The sequence below is a fragment of the Poecilia reticulata genome, linkage group LG9 (assembly GCF_000633615.1).
Source record: "Poecilia reticulata strain Guanapo linkage group LG9, Guppy_female_1.0+MT, whole genome shotgun sequence".
Lineage (NCBI taxonomy): Eukaryota > Metazoa > Chordata > Actinopteri > Cyprinodontiformes > Poeciliidae > Poecilia > Poecilia reticulata.
The window spans coordinates 19,615,418-19,637,985 of record NC_024339.1 but is presented as its reverse complement, the minus strand read 5'-3'; the positions used below and the strand labels follow the sequence as shown (position 1 = coordinate 19,637,985).

Genomic DNA, 22,568 nt, shown 5'->3' with positions numbered 1-22,568 from the left:
TTTTTTTTTTTTTTTAATAACTGATTTCTCCAATTTCAAAGAGGAATATTCAATTAGTGACAGTGTGCGTATTTTGTCCCATGTGTTTTGCATCCGTTTTCACTCCAGTCCTCACAGACCTAAAATCATATCAAAATGTACACAATCTCTAAAATCTATGCATTTAACAATTGGCTGAAAGAGTTCAGTTTTATTCATACACAGAATGTATTGATCACAGAACAAATGGCTGAATGTTCTTCTATATGCAAGATTAGTCAAGAGTTGCAGCACATATGTCATAATGCTTAACAATGTATTAGACTTTAAATAATGATGCACACTGTATATTGCATTTGTCATAGATTTGATCCTTAATGAATGCACAGATTGGCTCCATGCTTAAATACAATGTTGCACTTTAGTGATCTGTAGCACATCTGCTCTGCAGGTGTGTTTAATACTAATGTTGTGTGTGCAATGGCATCAGAGGGGCTGTGAGACTGAAGAGTGGACGCCTGAGCCTTTAGTCACAATTTGCACTGTCTATAGGCTGTTTAGCGGTTGTAAATGGGCTTCTTAAAGAAGAAAATTTTAAATGCTTCTAATAGTGTCTTCTTCTGAGATTGGATGTGGTGGTGAATTTCTGTGTGCATAAATATAGTATGTAAACATAATTATAGAAAGGATGTTTTTTTCTGTGTAGGGGATAAAGTGAATAAAACATTTCAAATCAAATTTGCCTGCCAATTTTGATTGTGCGGCTGTGGTGCTATTTAACATTTAATTATAGAGCCGAAGGGGTGAGTGAAGCATCTTTTGGCACATACAAATTGTGATGAAAACCGCAGTTATTTTCAACCTTTAGATTTTCAACATGACTCTCTGCAGAACACTCCCAAGCATACAAATGCTGTTTGGTATTACACCTGCGAGTAACAACATAGATTTTCCATTTGATGCTTATCTGAAGCATATCAACTCAATTTTTATTATAAAAAGTTTGAAGTGTTTTGATGTTTTATTTGGATGCACAACGTTGTCAAAAGTCTTGAGATTTTTGCCTCTACACAGACTATTCTCTCAGCAGCGCATGTGAAGTTGGATGACATGTTCTGGCTCATAGTCTCCCACAGGTATAAAGTCCAGTAGCAAAGTATTTTTCTCCTCCATATTCAACTCTTCATGTGATGAAATGCTCAGAGGCAGCCGCTCAGCCATGGAAACCAATTCTCTAAAGAGCGTTCATAGGTGCTTGATATAATCCACCTCTGGTCACAGATGTGATTTGAACACATGAATTTAATCATTTTTAGTCTCAGTACTTTTGGCAAAACAATCTGATTTTAACATTTGTTTTTATCTGCCCAACAAACAATGTTTGATACTTTTGTGGCTCAATGAAACTGTTGATTTCTCCTGAAAAGTTGAGAAGCAATTCTCTAATACACACCGTTAGCATGTGATAGTCTATATTATTGCAGAATATTTGTCATAAAAAATTTTAATTTGGTGAGATTTCCCAAAGAGCCTGGAAATGTTAGTACTACAGACATGTTCCAAAATGCTTTAACCTAAATTGTCACATGTACGTTCAAGTACATTGTTCCTGCTGAAAGGGAGGTAATATGGTACTGGGCAGTTTGCTCCAACATACCAATTGGCATGGACCGGAGAATGCAAAAGTGAGCGCTGTCTGGGGAGCTCCGAAGATTACGGGTATCAACGTTAAAGGTGAAGGCTGGAATGTCATCTTCAATCAGCTTAATGTTCCAGTGACGTTCATGAATATTAATATGAAGTCTTCTCTAGTCTGCAACCAACCTCCCAGAATGTGGGTGCAAGAGAAAATGCATTTTAAAGATGATCAGATGAATGGATAAAGGTACATCACTCTCCGATGGCACCATCTGTTGCATTTTAAACTATAATGTGCTCCACAGAAGCTCGCTCACTAAAATTAAAGTTGCAGGATTGCCAGAATACATGTTAACAAGTCCCCACATTTTTGGGGTAGTAGTGGAGACAAAACTGGAGTTATTTTTTTTTAGAATAACTGAGGACTAAACATGATACTGGTTTTCTCTTGAACAAGTACAGATCCTAATTCTATTAAACATAGAAGCTTTCAGTGTCTCTTCACTGAAAGACGTAGAGCTGAAAAGAGGCATCACTTCACAAACCTCAGACATGTTGGCTAAAGAGGAATGGGCTATAGTACCTGTTGACAAATGCAAACATCTCTTTGAAGAACAGACATCGGTATTTAGAAGTGACTATTGCAAAATGTGCCGTCATAAACTAGCAAATCAAGTGTATCGTCTTCTTTTGTCCATGCAATTTAAAAAAAATGTAATTATATAAGTATTCAATTTAAATAGTCAAGTCTGATTTGTGTTAAACATGGTGTAAGTGATGCTCGCTAAGCCTGTGTCATACTATTTCAAATATGCTTTTGCTTTTCATCCATTGAGGATAAATGGAATCTGATGCCATGTATGAGAAGCAAGTTCTCAGGTATCTGTAGCTCATTTTGATGTTATCAAATTCTGACGGGTAATAAAGTCATCTCAAGCTTTTTCATATCAATGGGTTAATTGATCTCATTTGTCTGTGTTGTTTCAGATATTAAATCTTTAAATATCTACTTAGTTAAGATGGTGTGTGCTGAAATCACTTAAGAGAACAAAGTCCTTTAGAAAAAGCATAGATATTTGTTTGTTGATTGCTGTTTTTCCTGTATTTCTTTTAAATTAATCTACAGGCAGCAACATGTGTCATTGAATTGTTTTATAAAGTTAATTTGTAAAAAATAAGTTGCAAAATAAAAAAGTTAGGATTTTTGCCTAATAGGTTTTGTCAGGATAGATGTTTCCCAGGATTCACTTCTTCTTGCAAACACCTCCATTGTATGTCTTCTTATATTTTTACTGTCCCCCCTTCCTCCTTTGTTTATACATTTAAATTTCTCCTTCAGATTTGTTAATTTATAATCTATACAGCAGAAGCAAAAACTCAGGGAAGCGAACCAATGTAATAATCTGTGAAAAATGCCTTATGTTGTGTGATGTTTATCATACAGCATGTTGGTTATCATGCTGCATGATGTTTACTAATGCCAGCTTGATTATTGTTCCTCTCATAGGCCATTAACTCAAACCCACACAATGCAAAATGAGCTGTTTATTTATTTTTTCCTGCAATGGAAATCCACCTTTCAGCTCCAAACTGTTTTTTACTGTGATCCAGAAAAGCCAACAAAATGCTAAATCCACAAAACAAAAACAGTTATAATGGAAGCTATGGTAAAACTGCTAAAATATAAAATACACTATTGAATAGATCCTCTTCGTTGCTGGTTTGTGGCCCTAAGTAATCACTAAGATTGCCACTGCTTTAGTCTTGCTCTTTTTATGAAGGTCATATCTCTGCTCTTATATTCTTTGTTATTAACGCATTAGAACAATGAAGTTCTCCGATAAATACATATCTCACAAGCTTTTTTTTTTTTTTTTTTTTTTGTTTTGCTAATAGACCTGATTCAACTGAAATATTTCTTTTGTAAAAGGTTATGCAATTTGTAAATATCAAATTTCAAAAATGAAAACATATTAAACAAGGATCAAGCAGATACTGCAGTTTCAAAGAGCCCAGCAAAGACAACGTTATTCATCTGTGGCCATCTTTAATGTTGATTTTAATTAATCTATCACCTGCTGAAAATTCAGGGAGAAGCAGCAACAGCAGCAGGAGGAGGAGGAGAGGAAGGAGGAGCAATGGACGTCACACCGCACAGCCTCGCTGTCAGTGACTGCAACGCGGAAGGAGGAAAACGACTCTCCGTCACTGAGGTGTAATTTCGGCGTCACCGCCTCACAAGGTGCACCCTTTAGTGTAATTCCAATGCCGCTGTAAGACCCCTGACATCTTCATGCCAGTACTAATTCATTTTAAACACAAAGCGGACATATATCTCCCCCCGGTTCTCCACTGACGGGCCTCGGTAAAGACTCTAACAAGGCGCTGAAGGTAATGTACGTACGATGACGGCCGCTTATGTTTGTCCACTTACCTGCTGCTAGCTTGAATGACCGCCTGAGCCACCGGTGCTGCTACTGTATTTCCGGACACTTATTATATTATTAATATAATTTTATTTCGATGCAACGTAAGGGGAAACATGAGCGCTGGAGTATGAGCGCATTGAGGCAGCTAGCCTGTGTGGGATTTAGGGTCGGCAGGCTTCAAAGCGTTGTTGACGTTGTTGGTTTGACAGTTGTGGCATCCCGCAGGGCTGCTGCTGCTGCTGCTGCTGCTGCAGGTGGTTAGCTGCTCTTAAATCTCTGCAGCTTAGCCATGAAGACTGTTTAATATGCTTGCTAGCTCAGGTTGGTTTCTGGATAGAATATAAAGCAACCGGATCTCTTGAATGGCGTTATAGCCATTTATTACAGTGTAAACACGTTAAGGCCCATCACTAAGATTAACAAGCTGTTAACAATATACACCAAGGTTTCGCGGCTCCTGTTACAGGACAACCTATGAGACATAAAAATAGTCAGACTTTTAAAGATGACAGTATTTATTGTAAGAGCTTGTGAGAATGCTTAGTGATACTTCTTGTGGTTTGTGGTTCAGTAAAGAGGTTAAGCTGAAACATGTTTGCCAGTTCAGTTTCATAACCTGTTTTAGCAAAGTTGTTATCATTATGTTTATTTATCTACCTTTTTTTACATGGTTGATATAATGGTGCATTGACTGCTGCTATCAGATTTACACTGGTAAACAGATTCTTCCAGTATGAACTTTGTCATTTTTTTTAGATATGTAACAGAAACAGACTGAAACAAATTTAGAGTTTGTTTTCCCCCCTTTTCAGTAAAGAAATCACACCTGAAAACTCCCACTTTTTTCAGTCAATAAATGCTTATTTGTAGATGCACTTTGGATCTGCAACACATTTTTTTATGACAAAAGGTTACATTTGCTAAGTTAAAGCACTTGCAGTTAAAGGAGTTTGTGTTCAATAAAATCTGTACAGGATTGAATGATTCTGGTCCTCGGTGGTCAGTGTCCAGGATCTTTTAGACATCTTTTTGATAATTAAAATTAATTCATGATTTCCAGGTTCTACTCAGAACGTGGTGACCTACGGAGGTAAATCAGCTAATTTTCAACATGCACACATCTAAAATCTGCAGGATAATAACCTCGAAGGCCGGAATTGCTTTTCTTTCGAAAAGCCGAATCAGCCAGAATTGTAATCGTTATATCAGGTGTCTAACAAAACAAACAAACAACAAAAATATTTTTAAAAAGCCTGATTGGTGAATTTTTACTCCTTGGAATTCATTACCAAATTATCTGTATACATGTTTGTCAAAATCAGACTTTGTGGACATATTATGTAACGTTGAGTCTTACATAAATTATTCTATTTCCATCATTCAGTGAATTGTGAGGAGAGCAGTGTGATGTAAGAAAAGACCGCAGAGTGTGTGAACTGCAGCGTGTGGTTTCTGTTACCCATTAAGAACTTGTTTTATTGGAAACACCCAGTTACTTACACCCAGCACACACACAGACACACACACACATCTAAGTATCCTTTCAAACTTGAGTAAAGCAAATGAATCTCTGTGCACTAGCAAGAATATTGGATGCAAGTAGAGCTTCTATATAAGACTGTTAACCACTGTTAAAGTGTTGTGATTAAAACACAGGACAGCGACGCTCAAATCGCCCCATCTGAATCCGCCTTATTTGTTTAGTACCAGTGACGTGCTCATTTTGGGTGTGGCAGTGTGGAATTAAAAATGATGATAAGTATTGTAAATTCTGCAAAAAAACTATTATTTTTTTTTTAGAATAATTTACTGTTTTTCTATTTAATTTCTTTATCTGTGTTGAAGGAGGAAATTGTGCATCTGCATATGAACTTGTATTTACTGCCCAGGACAGCAGAACTATCAATAACTGGAAAAAGGAAGGAGGAACTGGTATGAAACTTTGCTTCTCTAACTCAGATAGTCGCACCTTTTGTGCCTTGGCCAAGCGGGGAGGAAGTTTGCAAACTAGTCAGTGCAAACCAAGGCTTCATTCAGCTCTTATTTGAATTTGTCCTGGGCAGCCTTCATGTTGAGCAATTTACATATCAACATTTAAGCTGAAATATTGATGCATTTTTTTTTAATAACTTAACTTTTCTACTTCCCTGACAGAGTGGGTTGGTTGGAGCATAAACTGCTTCTTCTTAAGGTCGTGCCTCAGCATCTCATTTTTAAACCATCAGAGTTGGACTGGCTGATGCTTTTCTTGGATCTATGTGAAGCAGCATAGTGCAAGTGCACTTAACCTCAAGGTCACAAACTTATGAATGGCCATTTTATTCCTCAGGATTTTCCAAAAGAGAATAGAATGTATGATACCATCAAACTACTGCATGTCATCCAGGCCACGAAGCAACCAAGCAATCTTTTCAAACTGACGTCTGTCATAAACTTTGTCTCTCATCTGTTGAAGGGTTTCTTTAGACCGGCGGATGATGAGATCTTATATCCTCCTTAATGTTTTCAGACAGGCTTTATTTCAGTCAAACCGTAATCGAGCCGGGGTGTGGCTAAAGCTGAGGCAAACACTGTGGACTAACTGTGTTAAGTAATCTGAGGCTTTTTACACAGCCTCAGATCGGTCTAGGTTTGGTAAATTAAATCATTACAAAACAGAACTTGCCTGTGAGTAAATATTTCTTCATACCATTTTACTGGTCACCCAGTATGATTCGCCACTAATAGCATAATCTGAATAATCTTCAAATCAGTGTCCTGTTTTCCTCCCTCTTCGATAAGCTACCTGAGAGATGTATTCTGGATATATTTTAACTCTGGTATAACCGTCTAAAGAATTGTAAGCCTGTCTTAACGAGCTAGGGTCTAAGGTCAGTCACCAGGTCAAATGGTTGTGGCAGGCATCCCTCTTTCCTGTATTGGAGGCAATCCCAGCCGATCTGGGAAGACAGCTGGCTGAGGATGTGTGCATGGGGAAGGCCTGTTGTGTCTTCTCTACTTTCTCTTGCAATAGAACTGATCCATGTGCTTTAGCTATTTATATGTGCGCATCCATTACATCAACTAACACATGAAACAATTATACTTAACTCCCCTCAATGCTGATGGTGTAGTGACTTATAGGGACAGCTATTTGCTGCTCTACTTTCAATTTTTTTTAAGTTAGTCAAAAAACATCCCCCGTAGTTTGTTGGAGAATGTTGGGCCATAGCTGTTAGCTATAATTATGGACCTATGTGCCCGTTGCGTTGTGTAAACATTTTAGAAAAATCAATCAGCATCACATTTAGAACTTGATCGAATTTACTGTCCAGAAGGTGAGACTCTAATTAGCCACTTCACTGCAGGGCGTTACTGTAATCTTATTACACAGAGACCAAAAACAAAACACTTCAGTTGCCTCGGACGTTAGAAGGTAGCTTCATCAGTGTTAGCAGGATTGCAGTGTAAGTAATCCTCCTTTGCGTAAGAAAACATTTGAAAACACTGGAATGACTTGGCTGTACTGAAGTTTGACACCGTCTGTGTTTAAGATGTGCAAACAATAAGACCTGCTGGCTGTAGTTACAGTTTGTACGAGCAGATTTAATGAATAATGTTTAGTTCTGCTTTCTCGGACAGAGGTGAGAGATGATTGACTTTTCTACTTGTTTGCTCAGTTCAAAACCGCAGCTGATTTATATTCCTCTTGTTGTACCTGCAGAGAGGAACTGTATCAGAATTTGCTCTTTTTGTTTTTCATGCAGTACCGTGCCGATGCTTAGCAAGCCGTGGGAACGAACAGCTTTGGTTTGCTAAACTGAGACTGTGCAGGTTGACCAGGTTGACCAGGTAGATAGAAGCGTCTCATGGATTAGTGGTGTCTCTGCTTCATTTACGTGTCGATTAATATTCACGGAAATACACTTCCTGTCAGAAGTTTATATGCCGCCATAAAACATAAATGTTTTACTATTTTGAATTTTTGTTTTTGCATAACCATGGAGCAACTGTGAGAAGAGGGCCTTCTCCAGAATCAAAACATTCTTGTATTGAAGATAACTGAAGCTATATTCTACATTCAGTGCTGAATATATGCCTACATAAAATATAATCTGTCTCAGAAAGTTTAACCTCAACAACATGCTTTATGTATCATCAGTCCACCCACCAAACTACAGAGCAGTTCTGATCATAATTTAAAAGCCCAACTTTATGAGCGTCTGTAACTTCTGACTGGAGCTGAAAGATGAATCCTTAACAGAAAGTCAATTCCTCCCACCTCATATGCAAATAATGAGGCGGATTAGAGCTTTTATCACCTTGGGGCTGAAGGTTTATGTTTCTACATGGATCATTTTCTTTGACTTTATTGTTGATCTAAAAACTCTGTGACACATTTTATGACGGATTGCAATTAAGTTATTGATTAAAAACATGGGAGTAAGTTTTTTAAAAAATCGTCTTTCTATTCTGGCAGTTTTAAAGCTTTAGATTTAGCAGGTAGAGATGTTGTAGAAACCGTTTCTAACTCTTTCAAAGAAACATGTTTTAAGAGAATTGTGGACTTCTACAATTCTGGTTAATCTTAGGTGTAATTTCCGGTAAAGGTGGCAGCTTAATCTGCCCAACAATTCTGTCAAAGTAGAAACCGCATGTAAATGTCCAGCCATCAAATTGGATAGTGAAGAGACAGGTACTGGGTCCCAGATATGAAAAACGTGCTAATCAACCTTGAACAAAAAACATAGGGTTCCAGCTGCTAAAAGAACCTCGCTTTGAGTGCTGTTCTGATAGGGGCTGAAAAGGCACTCAGAGGAAGAAACCATTACTTCAAAAGCAACATAAAAGTAATTCCAGTTAGTGAATACACTCAAAAAGATAACATTGTTATGTTTGAATACTTAAAATATCATCACAAGACATCAGCATTGAGGCTAAAGCTGCAAATAGATCTTCCAAATAGAAATGATCAGTACCAAAACTGCTGATAAATTGGTTACTGACGCTCAAAAACAACAAAGTGGATGTTTGGGATTGGCTATCAAAAGAAAATTTGTCAGTTTAAAAGACTTGTGGGAGCAAGGCAACCTAAAAACATTCCTCCCCTTATTTTGCCATTTTGTGTCTTCTGCAGAAAATTATTTTCTTTTAAAGTGTAATATTTTATTTAATTCTTTTTGCAGATGTCTCCCTTTTTGTTAATTTTTTGTGATGTATGTGTGTTTCTCCAGAGTCGCTCACCGCCTCAGCTTCTCCATGGGTGAATCGGGCTCACGCCGTTCCACACTTGTTTCACGCCTGCCAATCTTCCGCCGCAGCGCCAGCAAGCGGCAGGAGTCCCTACCCTCCTCCCCGTCCTCAGGGGGAGTGGGAAACGGCGTTCACACCTCCTCGCCCTCCAGCACCAACTCCAGCTCGGGCAGCACCGGCAAACGCCGGAGCCTGTTTCGCACGCCGTCTCTCAGTTTCACGGCTAAGAGGAACAGCGATCCACGCGTCCAGCCCATCAACCTGAACCTCACGCCCCCCCTGACGCAGACCACTGACGCAAACGGAAACAACCAGCAGACGGTAACCTCGTCGGCGTCCGCAGGATTCAGCGAGGGTGGCAGGCGTTCCAAGTCGCGCCACTCATTTGGGTTTGGGAGCCACAAGCAGAAGAAAATCCCACGCTCGCAGACTGAGGACTTTGACAAGGCCTCCTCCTCCTCGTCCACAGCCAATCGAAATGTGTTCATCAACTGCATCAGCAGCTCTGGAGCCAACGAAGGTGACGACTCAGGGTTCCTCGACGACTTCAGTGGGGCCAGCAATAACAACAAACGCTCTTCGCGGCAGAAGAAGCAGCTACTGCCTAAATCATTTTCAGCCCATCACCGCTTCTCTCGCACGTCCGACCACCACAGGCCTCCAGAAGTCAACCTGGAACCTCCCAGCTCGGCCACCGTCACACCTGGGCCAGAGGGCCTCACACCTGGGTCATGCCCTGGAGAGCTAATGGTAGGAGGGGGTGAGAGCTCGCTTCAGTCCCCCATGATTTCAGAAGATCGAACAACAGCCATCACTCCCTCAGAGTTCATTCCCATAACAGAAGACTCTGTGTCGGAGGTGGATGCTCTCCCGGCGCCCAGTCCAGGATCCGGTTTGAACTCAGGGCCTGTCTGTGTGTCTGAGTCGCCCGCTGATACTGCTCCACCTGATCCCCCAGCTGCACCTGAGAACCTCAGCGTGGCGGTCTCCACCTCTCAGGTACTTTTACTAGACAAGCGATAATCTGAGTCAGATTTCCTTTGTTCAGTGATTTCAGTATATTTCACACAATCATTGACTAAGCCTAGCTTGTTGGTACTGATCTGTAAACATGTAACGTTTAGACACTGAATCCACCTGTAAACAAGCAGATGTAGAAACACTAAAAACAGAACCGCCACGATCATAAATGTGTATTTTGAATCCTAGAACAACACCGCGGGAGGTCTGTGGCTCTCTCTGTTAAGTGTGCATGATGAAAACCAAAGACTGAGTTTTTCCTGCTTATGTTCAGAATTTTAATGTCTGTGATTATTCTTTGAAGTTTGAAATCTGGCCAAAAAAAAAATGGTATGAATCACCCTTTTGTTGAAAGGTCCCAGGCTTGGAGGGAAAAAAACTGAAGAGGCACTCAGATACAATATGTGTTATTCCCCATCACAATCTTCAAAAAGAAATTCATTTACTGAGTAGGTTCACACTCTTGTGCTCTCTTAAGTTCACTTTCTGGCCTTTGAGAAGAAAATACTGGATTCATTATCTCTCTCTGGAGATACTCACAAACTCTCTTCTTCCTTCAAAAGTATTCATGCCTCTTTAAATTTACATTTTACCACATTAGAACCACACACTTGAAAGCATTTTTTAAAATATAGAACAATATCACTCTCTCTCTTACTTCTCTCTTACTAATAAAAACAATAAATAAATAAAAATAATTAGTAGAACAGTGTTGTTGCAACATTGCTGCAATCACACCTGAAACGCTTTTGATGTTTGTCTCTATTGGCTTTGAATATCCAGCAACTGCTGACGTTTTTGACCATTCCTCATTGTAAATAATATTAAACTTAGTGACGGTCTGGACATGAAGGCCTTCTTGCTACAGCTTCTTGATTGGAGATTCAGGTCTGGAATTTTAATTGTTTATAAATAAGCAAACATACTTTAAAGGAATTGTATATTATTGCATTTTTCTATTTCGAAAAGGAATTAAATTATTTGTTTATTTACATCTTCTAATGCGTTTCTAATATATAAAAAAGGCTTAAGTAGCTAAATGGAAAATCTGCAAAATGTACAATTATTTGTTATTTGACTAATCGTCAGACTAATCGATTAATTAATTACTAAAGTAATTGTAAGTTGCAGCCCTTCAGAAAACCAAAGTTTGTTTTATATATTTATAACATGAACTTACTGTAAGCTTCAAATTTCCATTCTGGACCAGAAGTTTTTGCTTTTGTGAAAAGTTATAGTTTTTATTCTCCTGTGAGGTACTGTTGTGTCAATTCCCCTCCTGTCTCTCAAAAATGGTTAATATTTACAAAGCAGACGTTTTGCGAACTAAAGCGCTATTTTCTTCACTGTTCGCTATTTAAATATGAAGTAACTTTACCTGTGGACATTCTCTAACACTCACCTACTTAATACTTGCTGTAGCAGGAACATCTCTCTCTGTGAAGCATATTTTTACACATATTCAATAAAGTATCCTCTCCTCAGGTTTTCTTCACCCCAGTCCAGTCCAGCGCTGAGAAACCCTTACTCCTTGACACCAGCACAGCCAACAACACAGACTATGAAACGGCCGTCTCCCTGTCCGAGCCAGAGACGGCCGTACCCTGCGCGCCTCTGCGGGAACAATCGCTGGAAGAGAGGAAAGAGAGGGAAGAGGAAAGACAGGAGGCAATGAAAGAAGGCGCAGTAGAGGAGAGGAAGAAGTTGGTGCAGGAGAGAAAGGCAGGCTACCACACCGAGACCACAAGTGAGAGCGAGGTGTGTGGGGCGCGCAGCGAGGGCTGTCACTCAAACCCTGAGAAAACGGATAGGAGGGCGAGACACACTCTCTCTCTTCAAGAAAGAGGAAGCTTCTGCGGCTGCCACGAACCCAGGTCCTCTCATTTGAGGAAACCACATGCAGGTACAAAACTCAGAGCAACAGAGGGAATCGCAGATTTACATGCAGAGTCACTGTCGCGCAGTAGCACTGCTAGAATAATCACTTGGCTTAGAAAAGCGACGCAGACTAGACTCATGTCTGGGAATCCATTCCACTGAATCTCAGACCTGTCCGACATTCCTTTGTGACGAGGGTTATTGAATCACTTCCAGGCAACTGCAGATCTTTGTCTGATGGAAAACATTTATTTGGCAGTGAAGGTGAAGCAGTGCTAGTTCTGCTTCATTCTTCTTCAGTTTTAATTATTCTAAATAATAAAAACAATCAAGTAAACCCAGAGAGAGGTCATTTAAGTTTTTACAGGTTTGTAGGTATTGCAGACTTAACAGTGGAGATTTAAAGTTGTGTTGAAGAATAAATAATTAACACTGGCACGTGAAGAAAAGGCTCCCTTTGCCCTCGCTTCTAAATTATTCGATATTTTAAAGTTTTGAATAAGATGATTGTTAAGAAAACAAAACTTTGCAACTGCAAAACAGGTTTAACATTCTCTGTTTCTGCCTCAGGCTTTGGTATTATTTGCTCTTACAGGATGAGAGATAAAAAAAAATCTTATCTTCAGCTTATTGTTACAGTTGCATAGCTCTACAGATTTATTCATTTTAACACCACAGGTTTTCAGTTAAAAAAAATCCTCACACTTGCATGATGTGCCCTTTTTTAATCTATCAACAGGTTTTTAAAATATTCGCTGAAAATCTGAATTTTAATTTACTATTTCATAAACCTTATTTTGTTCTTTTGTGCTTTTAAAAACCAACCATGAAAATAATTTTCTGAATGTCAGTTATGTTACTAAATTAGAACGAAAAAATATTCCCTGTTTTTTAGCTATGAATGGAACTAGAGGGGAAAAAGAATTAGTTTATTTTTAACTTATTTAAAACGGAATAATGGAGACATATGCATGCATTCAAAATGCATTTATTGTATTAGTAAGGATTTCCTTTTAATATGTTGGGATGTTAACATTATCTGTCTTGTAAAAGGCTTTAGAAACAGGCAAAAAGAAAAGGATATTGTTGACTGCATTAAGCCTGCACATCCACACATCCACACAGGCAGAAACTGCTTTATTCAGCCGAGCATGATCCCAAATTTGTGTCTAAATATTTCTGCAAACATTCTTTTCAGCGGACAATGTAGTAGACAGAGAACATGCCAGACTTAACGGGGGGAATTTTGCAGCTTTAAAAACCCTTAGAGGGAGTTTGTCCTTTCTGTCGGCTCATTCTTGGCCCCTGGGTGTCGTCTTGTTGTGTGCTTGTGCTTCTGTGTTCAATAAACCTTGTAGACCCCCATTTTTAGCTTGCAGTGCTTCTGTTTATTAGGCCCTTTTTTTTACCGAATGTTTAACAAAAACAAAATACATTTTTTAAAATTTGTGTTGACAAAAAACATCAATGTCACAGTCCCATAATTTATTAAAATAAAACAAAAATAAGTACATTATTATTTTAGAAACTCATACCCGACGCCTGTCTCATTTTGTTGATGAAACAATTTAAAATGTAAATCTCCCAGGGTTATGAATAATTTTGGATCTAACTGTTTATACTGTACTTGCGGTTTTATGTTTGCAATATTAGAAACTGCTGTTCTGAGTGCTGAAACTGCACAATAAATGATTTTGTGGATTACAAAATTGCCCAAATGGCAGAACAACCTGCCATTATCTACTGTTGGATCCCTTAACTACAGAGATTTGTTGTATTGATTCATTATTGCAGGCTTTTTGTTGTTGCTCCCCCACGTGCTGTAAATGCTTATGGTTATAAGAGTCTGAAACTGTGGTAAAATGTTCAGGACTTCTTTCTGCTACGGATCTTATTTTATTGAGTGAGTTTACAACAAAGGAGCTGTTTAAAAGCGAGCGCTTTATTACACTCTGGAAAAGCGCAGTATGTGTGTGTGCAGGTGGGTGGAGTGAGAAAGCACACAAAAAAATAGTTGGCATGAAGTCCTGTTTTTTTAATAACCTGTTGCTCTGTAAAAGGATATGGTATTGTTTCTCTGTTTCACTTCTAATTTTTGATAAATCACTGTAGAACAATTATAGGCACCTTCCTCTTGCTTTTCTGAGGAATATTCCCCCTGAAATCTGGTGTGCGTGCCTCAGTTTTATTGTTACAAAACAACCTAGCTGTGGGGAGTCTGGATAAATGTGATTATTGCAAAACAATAAAAACAGCCTGAGCAAAACCAATATAGCCGAACGGCTTCATGAAGGAAGGATTTAACTTTGTTTAAAAAGCTGTGTAAGTAAAAGTGACTTTGTCATTTAGTTTTATGAAAGGAGGCTCATTCTCTGGAGGGATGGATCTTCCCACAATAGAAATTAATAAAAATAATATTGCATCTCGACAGTGTCGTCTAATTTCTACAAATCTCTCTCTTGTTTAACTGTGTTTTTTTTGTTTGCTGCTGTTCTCTTGCCATCCTTTGTGCAGCTTCTGTGTGCAGCAGTGCCAGCCCTTACCACGAGGTGATGCGGATGGAAAGGCGACTGCGCTCCTCATCTGAGGGGGCCGGTGGGCCTCGTGTCCATGGAAACTACAGAGATGCCCCAGGCATGGAGGGAAATGGTCTGCTCAAGCACAGAAACAACTCCTCGTCGTCTAAACTTGGAAGTCTGGTAAGCCTGAAGCTGTTTCTCTCTGTTTAGGTTGCACCATAAATACAAACACTGACAAACTGTTTTACTGCCCTGAACTTGTAAGTCAGACTCAGTTATTAATATATTATAGCTCTATTTCTTAGCTTTTTTTATTGTTAATGCAAAACAGCTTAAACCAAATATTAAATTTTAATAATGCGAAAGGATTAATGAAAATTTTTGCAGGTGAAATAAGTCAAATCTATTACAATTAAGCATTTCTTAAGTCTAGTAAGAAATTAGCTTGTACATATTTCTATACAAAGTACCTTAATGTTCATAAAATCAAATAAGTGTCTTGCAGTTAAGAGAAAACAATACTCCTTACATAATGTAGCTAAAAAAAGTTAATGAATACATTTTTGGGTCGATAAATGTAAATATTTATCTGGTGAATTCTGTGAATTTTCAGCATCCATTCTTATACGTCAGCAAGACGTGGATAAATTAACATGTTTAACTTAGTTTGTTATTACTTCTCAAAGTGGAAACTGCCAAAAGTTTTAACTGTTGCATTTGCCTCTGCCATGTGCAGCTTGTAAACCTGGTTCTTGGTTGTTTTTGGTGTGAGATCGATGTGACCTGCTTGCTGACCATAAAAGATAGATATGAAATATGCAGACTGGATATAATTTGATCATGGACTGAATGTGATTATGTTAAGTGTGTAATCTTTTTATTTGATCAAAACTCAACATTTTTAATCTGAAATAGAAAATGTAACAAATATGTGCAACAGGTTAATTCAGGTGTTAATTCAACAAATTTGCTAGTTAACAAACCAAGAATCACAACCTCCAAACTCACTTAGTGGTGGGCGCATTTTAAATTAAATATTGTTTGTGCTGCTCTAACTTTTTTTCTGGTGTCAATACTCATAATGGTAAATGTAGTCTAAAATGATGGTTTTAAAGTCTGCTCGGCCACTTTGCCCTGCTCTTCGATTTACCGCTCAAGGTGTTGTGTCACAATCAATAAGCAGATGGACACTTTAGTGATAACGAGGTCACTTATGCATTGAAATGACGTTACAACAATGTATGGTGCTAAGGAAAAAAGTAGGTGCAGACTTTATTTTCCTTCACATTTATTTTCCTTTGTGGTTTCACATGAGGTGTTAGAAAAATACATCTCCTAATGCCACATAGTGATCCAATCGAACCTGCTACAATTCTGTAAGCTCGTTATTGTACTGATGCCTGATATCTGTACTTTACTGTGTTATTTTTGTGTTTGGTAGCAATGTGTTACTTTTAGTGTATGTTTTAGGAAATGTGTACAATACAAAACAATGCCAAATTTGACCGAGTGTTACTCTTTTATCCCTTTTACCCATCGTCTCTAAAATTCGTAGTACATTTGAAAAGAGGGAAGATATACAAATGAACTCACAGGTATTTAATCTCCAAACAATTATTCTGCAACTTCAGCTGAGACACCATCTGCTTTTATCCAAATATAAATTTCTTAAGGATTTTTCATAACAGAAATTTGCATGTGCTTCCAAATTTGTTCTCGCAGCCACACAATGAGCAGCAGTCCTAAAGAGTTTAGAATGAGTGGGGGGCAATTTTACTGTAATTATAGCCAGCTGGTAGAATACTCTAGTAAAATACTAAAAGACCTCCTCTAATACGCTTGCTGATTCGAGTCGGTGCTTGTGGCCCTGACCATGAAAATATGAACGGTGTTCCTTGAATTTAGAGTACACTCGTCTTCCCTTTTTGCCTCTCCATCACACAAAAACAAAACGTTTTGAAGGACAAAGAGGAAGTGGTTGACATTTAAGCAAAATCCAACAACATGACACCTTTGCGCTTCCATTAATACAATGTTAATTAACTGAAGTGATATTTAGAGAGCAATCAGAAGTGTTGAAAAAATAAGCTAAAGGCTGTTCTTGACTCCATCCCGTTTAAAGGAAACGTTAGAAGTTTAAATTGAGTGCGAATGCGTGAAGGACTTAGAAAAACTTCTTCAGTCATCTAACAGGTTTAAGCCTGGTGTTTACTTTGTCTGCCTGCTCACATTGCAGCAGTCTTTGTTGGTGCAAGATTTAGCAACATCCATTTTTGTTTTTGCCAATAGGTTTTAGCTGTGACTGGGCTGCTTTTCCCACAACATGCACAGGAAAAGCTCCATAGGAGGCAAACCAGTTTAAATCAATCCCATTTATTCTACCGGAGACTAAAAGCTTCCTCTGGGAGATTACACAGAGCAGGGATGTACGCTGCACATTACAGTGTATATTATAGACTGCTGCTGCCTCTCCACTTCCACTTTGCTAAATATTGTATAATCTCTTTCTCACCTCCTCCCTGCCTATGAAGTGCCCTTCTGGGCCTGAGTAATGGAGGAAAGGTAGAATCCCAGCAGTGTATATTAAACTATATCCTATCTCCTCTTGCTTCGTAAAATTTTATTGGTCAGTTTTATGCGCTTGTAGCTAATGAAAACCTCAGGATTTAGACACCTTTATCTTAACCTTGTCTGAGTGTTTTTCTAGCTTTATACAATGATGGTATGCAAGTAATAACATGTTATGAATACAACGCCCTCCACACTTATTAGCACCTTTGGTTGAGATGTAAATAGCCTCAGAATAAACCCCTCCTTTTACTGCTGTCGCAAAATGTCACAGAGTCTCTGAGGAAGGTACAAAATCTAATGTTTATTTTAAATGTTTAATATCAGCTTGTTCATAGCCTCAGTGTTTGGGAAACATTAATTAGTACTCTACAGTTGTTTTCAGAATGGGAAAGACAAGCGAGCATGTCGTTCATGTGAGGCAGACAGGTGTTGAGTCGAATAACGAATCATAAATACTGTAGCTATAAAAAAAAATACTATTTTCCTAAGTTTGTACTTTTCTACATTCAAAGCAACAATTTAAAAGTTTAAAATAACCGTTGCTGTCCATATTACCTACTATGGTGAAATCATCTTTTTGCTACATTTGTTATTTGTGCTTTAATATTTGTGAGAGCCGGAGCTGTCCAATGTATCCAATATCAACAGTGACCTCAATATCGGTCTGTGTAATACTGCCTTTGCAAAGAACTGTTTGCATGTGGTAGGATATTGAACTGATATACAATAAGTGTTATATATCAACTTCTATAATGTATTTGGCCACATGGAAGGACTTTGGCAGCCTTTAAAGCCTGCACCTCTGCTTTATTTCTGGTGGTGGAGACGCTTACGCTCATGGAGAGGATGGGACGTCATGCCAAAGCAAAGAAATGGTTCATTTTAATCAATATTGTCATTGCAATTTTTTCCCAGTAGCATGGACATAACTTATTTTCCTACTACTATGTGGCTCTCTAGAGTAAACCAAGAAAGGAATCAAGATTTGGACTGCAATGATAAATGCCCAATTTATTTACTTCTGTGACGAGAACCAGTGTCATTGATCTCATTCTGCCTGCTATTGATTTTATTTATTTTTTTATCGTTTCAAAAGCCGTGAAACATTTATGTTCTCAGCATTTTCAGCCGTGGGTTCTCATAAGTCTATCAGTGACAGTGGAGATAATACCTTGACAATCTGGTGGTGATTACACTCAGAACTTGCTCACAAAGGAAGAAGGAAGTATTACATGAAATATTCTCCTATCTCAGAGACAGCCAGAGCAAACACTTTTGTTGGTAGCTTGAATGACACACGGAATATGACAAAACAGCCCAACATTTCCTTTCTCCCCTCCTGTTTTTTTTTTGTATGTGCATTTAAACAGTAGCATAATACCCTGCTTGCTAGACATTGCCCCAATTTAACATTCCTTTTATTTCCATGCTCTCCAGTTTGTTTAGAGTGCGTAGAGGGAAATTATTATAAGTGACACTTGAATTAATCATACAAAAGACAAGGATACTTTATCGTTGGAACGGATAGTAATAGCTACTGCCAGATGGTAGAAAAACAAAATTGTAGCTAATATTTGTCCCTAATACTTTGTCTAAATAGCGCTAATAAAAAAACATGTTTTTTATTAGAGATATTTGTAATTGTCAAAAAATGTCAAAGGGTTATAACTTGTAATATTCAATGAAAAAAAAAACCACCAAAATTCTAGCACAAGTTTTCTACATGAAAACATGTTGCATACAAGAACAACAACATTTTTGAGCAAATTTTCATCCAGTGCGATCTTACCAACTTGTCTAGTACAATTGACATTTAATGCTCAAGAGTTGGAGTACTCTTCAGTCTCAAGCTGTTTGGCCAAACTCAAAAACTGTTTTTTACTTTTTTTTTTTTATATTGGGAATACAACAGCAACACAGGTAAAGTGCTCTCCTGCTGCAAAAACCCATTTTATAAAGTGGAAGAAAAAGGAGAAAAATAAAAGAAGTCCGTAGAACATCACCGAACAGAATATGACAATTTCTCTTTGTTAGGACTCTGTCAGCAGATGTGATCTTTACATCAAAGAAAAGATTAATAATAATTATAAGTATAAATTAAAGTCACTTATTAACTTCTGAAGTAGTAGATAATATAATTGCACTGGCACAGTGGATGAAAAGCCAATGAGACCATGACATCAAACTCCATGTTTACACAGCTTCTCAGCAAAATGTTTAATCTGGCAGTGAACAGCTTTAGTGGAGGCATCTGAAGCAGAAAATCCCCCAAAATTAGTAGGAAAATGAGCTGAGTCTGTGAATTGGAAGTGCATGTGTTTGGGACCTTTCTGTTTGGTCAAACTTTATTAGATGAAAGGAAAAGTGTCTATCAGTTTAGATATAAGTCTTCAAAGGATGAGGGAAATATGTTCACGCCACCTACTGGTTGGAGAGGTTTTTTTCTGTGAAACGGGTTTTAGCTATCTCTTCTTCTAGCAGCAGAAAGCTTTTATTTGCATAAAATTTGGCTCTGCAGTTTTAATTTTCTTTATTACCACGTTTTATCTTTTGTTTGCATTGTTTTCACTTTTATCTACTTTTGCTTTGAGTTTTTTTTCTTGCACAAATTCTGGATGGTGTAGTACTTTTCTATGAAGCTAAGATAACTTATCTCTGACATTTCACAGAAAGGAAGTGACCCTACCGTAAGAGCTAATCCTTTATGACTAAATATCATCACATTTTTCATCCCCTTTCACCCCATCTCATCATGGCTGTCTGGAAAAAGTCAAAGGATGAAGAGCAATATTGCTGTTAGTATTTGAATTCATGGTACATGAATGAACAGGAAATAGAAAACACAGTCATAACTCATTTCAGTAAAATTTCTAGGGACTTTTCTTAGTGTCCAATCTTTGTCATTTTTCTTACCTTTTTTCAGTGCTGTGTTATTTGGTTAATTACATTCTCTGTGGATAAAAAAAATACCAAACTTTAATGCCCCTAAAAGCTTTTGTAGGTTGTGTATAGTCAAATAAAAGCTAAAGAGCAAACATGCTCATTAAAATCCCAGGATGTCCAAGGATAAATCAACTGCAGCAAATATTCTACATTATACCTTTTGTTGCTGTGACTAATGCAACATGAAACAGTCTCAGTCTGCAGTATGCTGTTTCCACTTAATCCTGTGAAGGGAGAATGCGTAAAAAATTATAATTTGTGAAATAATTCAGATATTTTTTGCTTTAGCCTTCTCTCTGGCAGCCACTTTTAATAGCCAACTCACCACTTAGGACACTAATCCTTAAAGATTAAGGTTCGCTCTCAACAGAGCAAACCAACTATTTAACCGGCAATGTTTCGTATTAGTTGCGTGTTGTCCTTGATTTTGCAGTGAGTAATGACTCCACATTGATACATTGTTCTGCCGTTGTCGGAAAATGACAAATGTCAGATGATAAACTGCGCGATTGCGTGAGGGAACTTCTCCATCATGTGGGTTTTATTCAACAAATGGATTTCCAATTTGACTGGACGTTCAATCCTCCATGCCCTCAGGCAGGCACACTGTAAACACAAGTGGCTGGGAAGTGCCTTCTCAGGCAGGTTGAAGCCATTTGTTAGTTGGTATATTTTTCTGTTGCTGAAGGCTGTAATACCTGCCTGAGAAGCTAAATCGCTCTTACTTCATCTCAACACTTCTGCCACCCAAAGCACTGAAAACATGTAATTTTCTTTGATTTAGGCTGAGTGCGAATGGAACCCAGTGTCTTTTAATGGAGCGAGAGAAACGAATTCTTCCTCTGATCTCTGTTTTGGGTGTCATTTTGCTTGGCAGTTAGGAGAAGGAACCATCTTTTAATGAGACCTGAATCTAATATTATCTCTATTAACTCAAGGATTATACTCAATCAAATCACAAATGTGAGGTAAAAACGTGACATTGCTGGCTTGTAGGATCATATTTCTCTGGAGAGAGAGGTGCATTAAAAAGGGCAATTTAGCTTCAAATGCAATCTGTGTGCTGTAGTATTAAACAGGCTCTTCATTTCTTTTCCAATACCGTTTTAGCTTTTTGCTGTAAAATCTGAAATGAAGTCTCTTACTTTTTTTTCTTTCTCTCTCCTATTTTCTGTAATGATCCTCCAATTGGGAAAAGCATGCAGTGTGATATTATATGTTCATCATACACAGCCTGTGCTGAGTTCATATTGCTTCTGATAATAATTCTGCTGAGGTATGGTTGAATGGTCAGGACTGACTGTCCCTGGCTGCTGCTTTCAAGAGGTGGGAGATCAGCGTAGATTTGTGAATCGATTTGTCCAATCCAGGTACAGATATGTTTATATGTGTGGGTTATTGCACAACAGGAAAAGCAATTAAATGCAGATATGAATCTTTAATAAATTATGCATGATTTTACTGTGTTTTATTATTGCGCAAGGGAAATTTAATAAAGGTCAAAGTCCAACGACGGTAATTGGTCCATAGAAAAGATGAAACCGCATCTTATTTTTCTTATTCATCATTGTTTTTACTTATTAATTTGGTTTAGGAGTTTCTAAATTAGCTGGTGTTATGAGGTACTTAATTTTGTTTCAGATATTATTCAGATGTATTTTGGATCATCGGTTTCTTCTAAACTTTTTTGGGGGGGCAAATGTCCTTCACATGACCATTAGGGGGCAGCATTGATCTTTGGAATGAATCTAACCAAATTAACAATATTTTTCTACATTATTATAGTGCTAAGATTATAAAATTTCTTTATTAAAAATATTATATGTGTGTCATCGAGCAATGTGGCATTACACATTTGACTCTGGCATACTAGGTTGGAGGCAATATTAAAATGCAGCCTTTCCCTCAATAGTCCCGAGGCTGCTGATCATTTAGGATTTCTGAGGATTCAAGAAAATCACACTTAGATCTTTTTAAAGAGGCATAGGCTGGGTATTAGTTTGTAATTCAGGAAAGGCTATGGAAGCATGTCTTTTTCAGTTATCTTTTTTTTAAATGATCCTGATTTAGTTCAAATCTGTTATTGGAAAATAGCATTACAGGGATAAGAGTTTTAATTTAATCATCAACAATGTTTTTAACATATTCATAATTTCTTTCAGAAGAGCACAATTTTAGAGCTTGCAAGCATCATAAAACCAAAACTCAGAGTCCATCTTTGGAAGTTACATGAACATGATGCTGTATCTCGTTGTCATGGGAATTAAAAACAGCAGATTAGCAGAGTTTATCTAGTTTGCTCAGCAGCTAGTTTTTGCTCATCAAGCAAATAGAAAGCTGACAGATGTTACACAAAACT

General features: G+C 37.9%; 1 protein-coding gene across 5 annotated transcripts in view; it reads left to right on the top strand.

The window, feature by feature from the left end:
• The first annotated feature begins 3,748 nt into the window (after positions 1-3,748).
• Positions 3,749-22,568, top strand: part of ccser1 (coiled-coil serine-rich protein 1) — a 138,813-nt gene continuing 119,993 nt past the window's right edge. For 4 of the 5 annotated variants that reach the window (XM_008418421.2, XM_008418423.2, XM_017306821.1 and 1 more), the window contains exons 1-4: positions 3,749-4,008; positions 9,260-10,277; positions 11,784-12,201; positions 14,691-14,875. In XM_008418421.2, coding sequence (XP_008416643.1) covers positions 9,285-10,277; positions 11,784-12,201; positions 14,691-14,875 — 1,596 coding nt within the window. In that variant the 5' untranslated portion in view covers positions 3,749-4,008; positions 9,260-9,284. Of the gene's footprint in view, positions 4,014-9,259; positions 10,278-11,783; positions 12,202-14,690; positions 14,876-22,568 lie in introns of all 5 variants that reach the window. The other variant, XM_008418422.2, reaches the window with a different exon arrangement.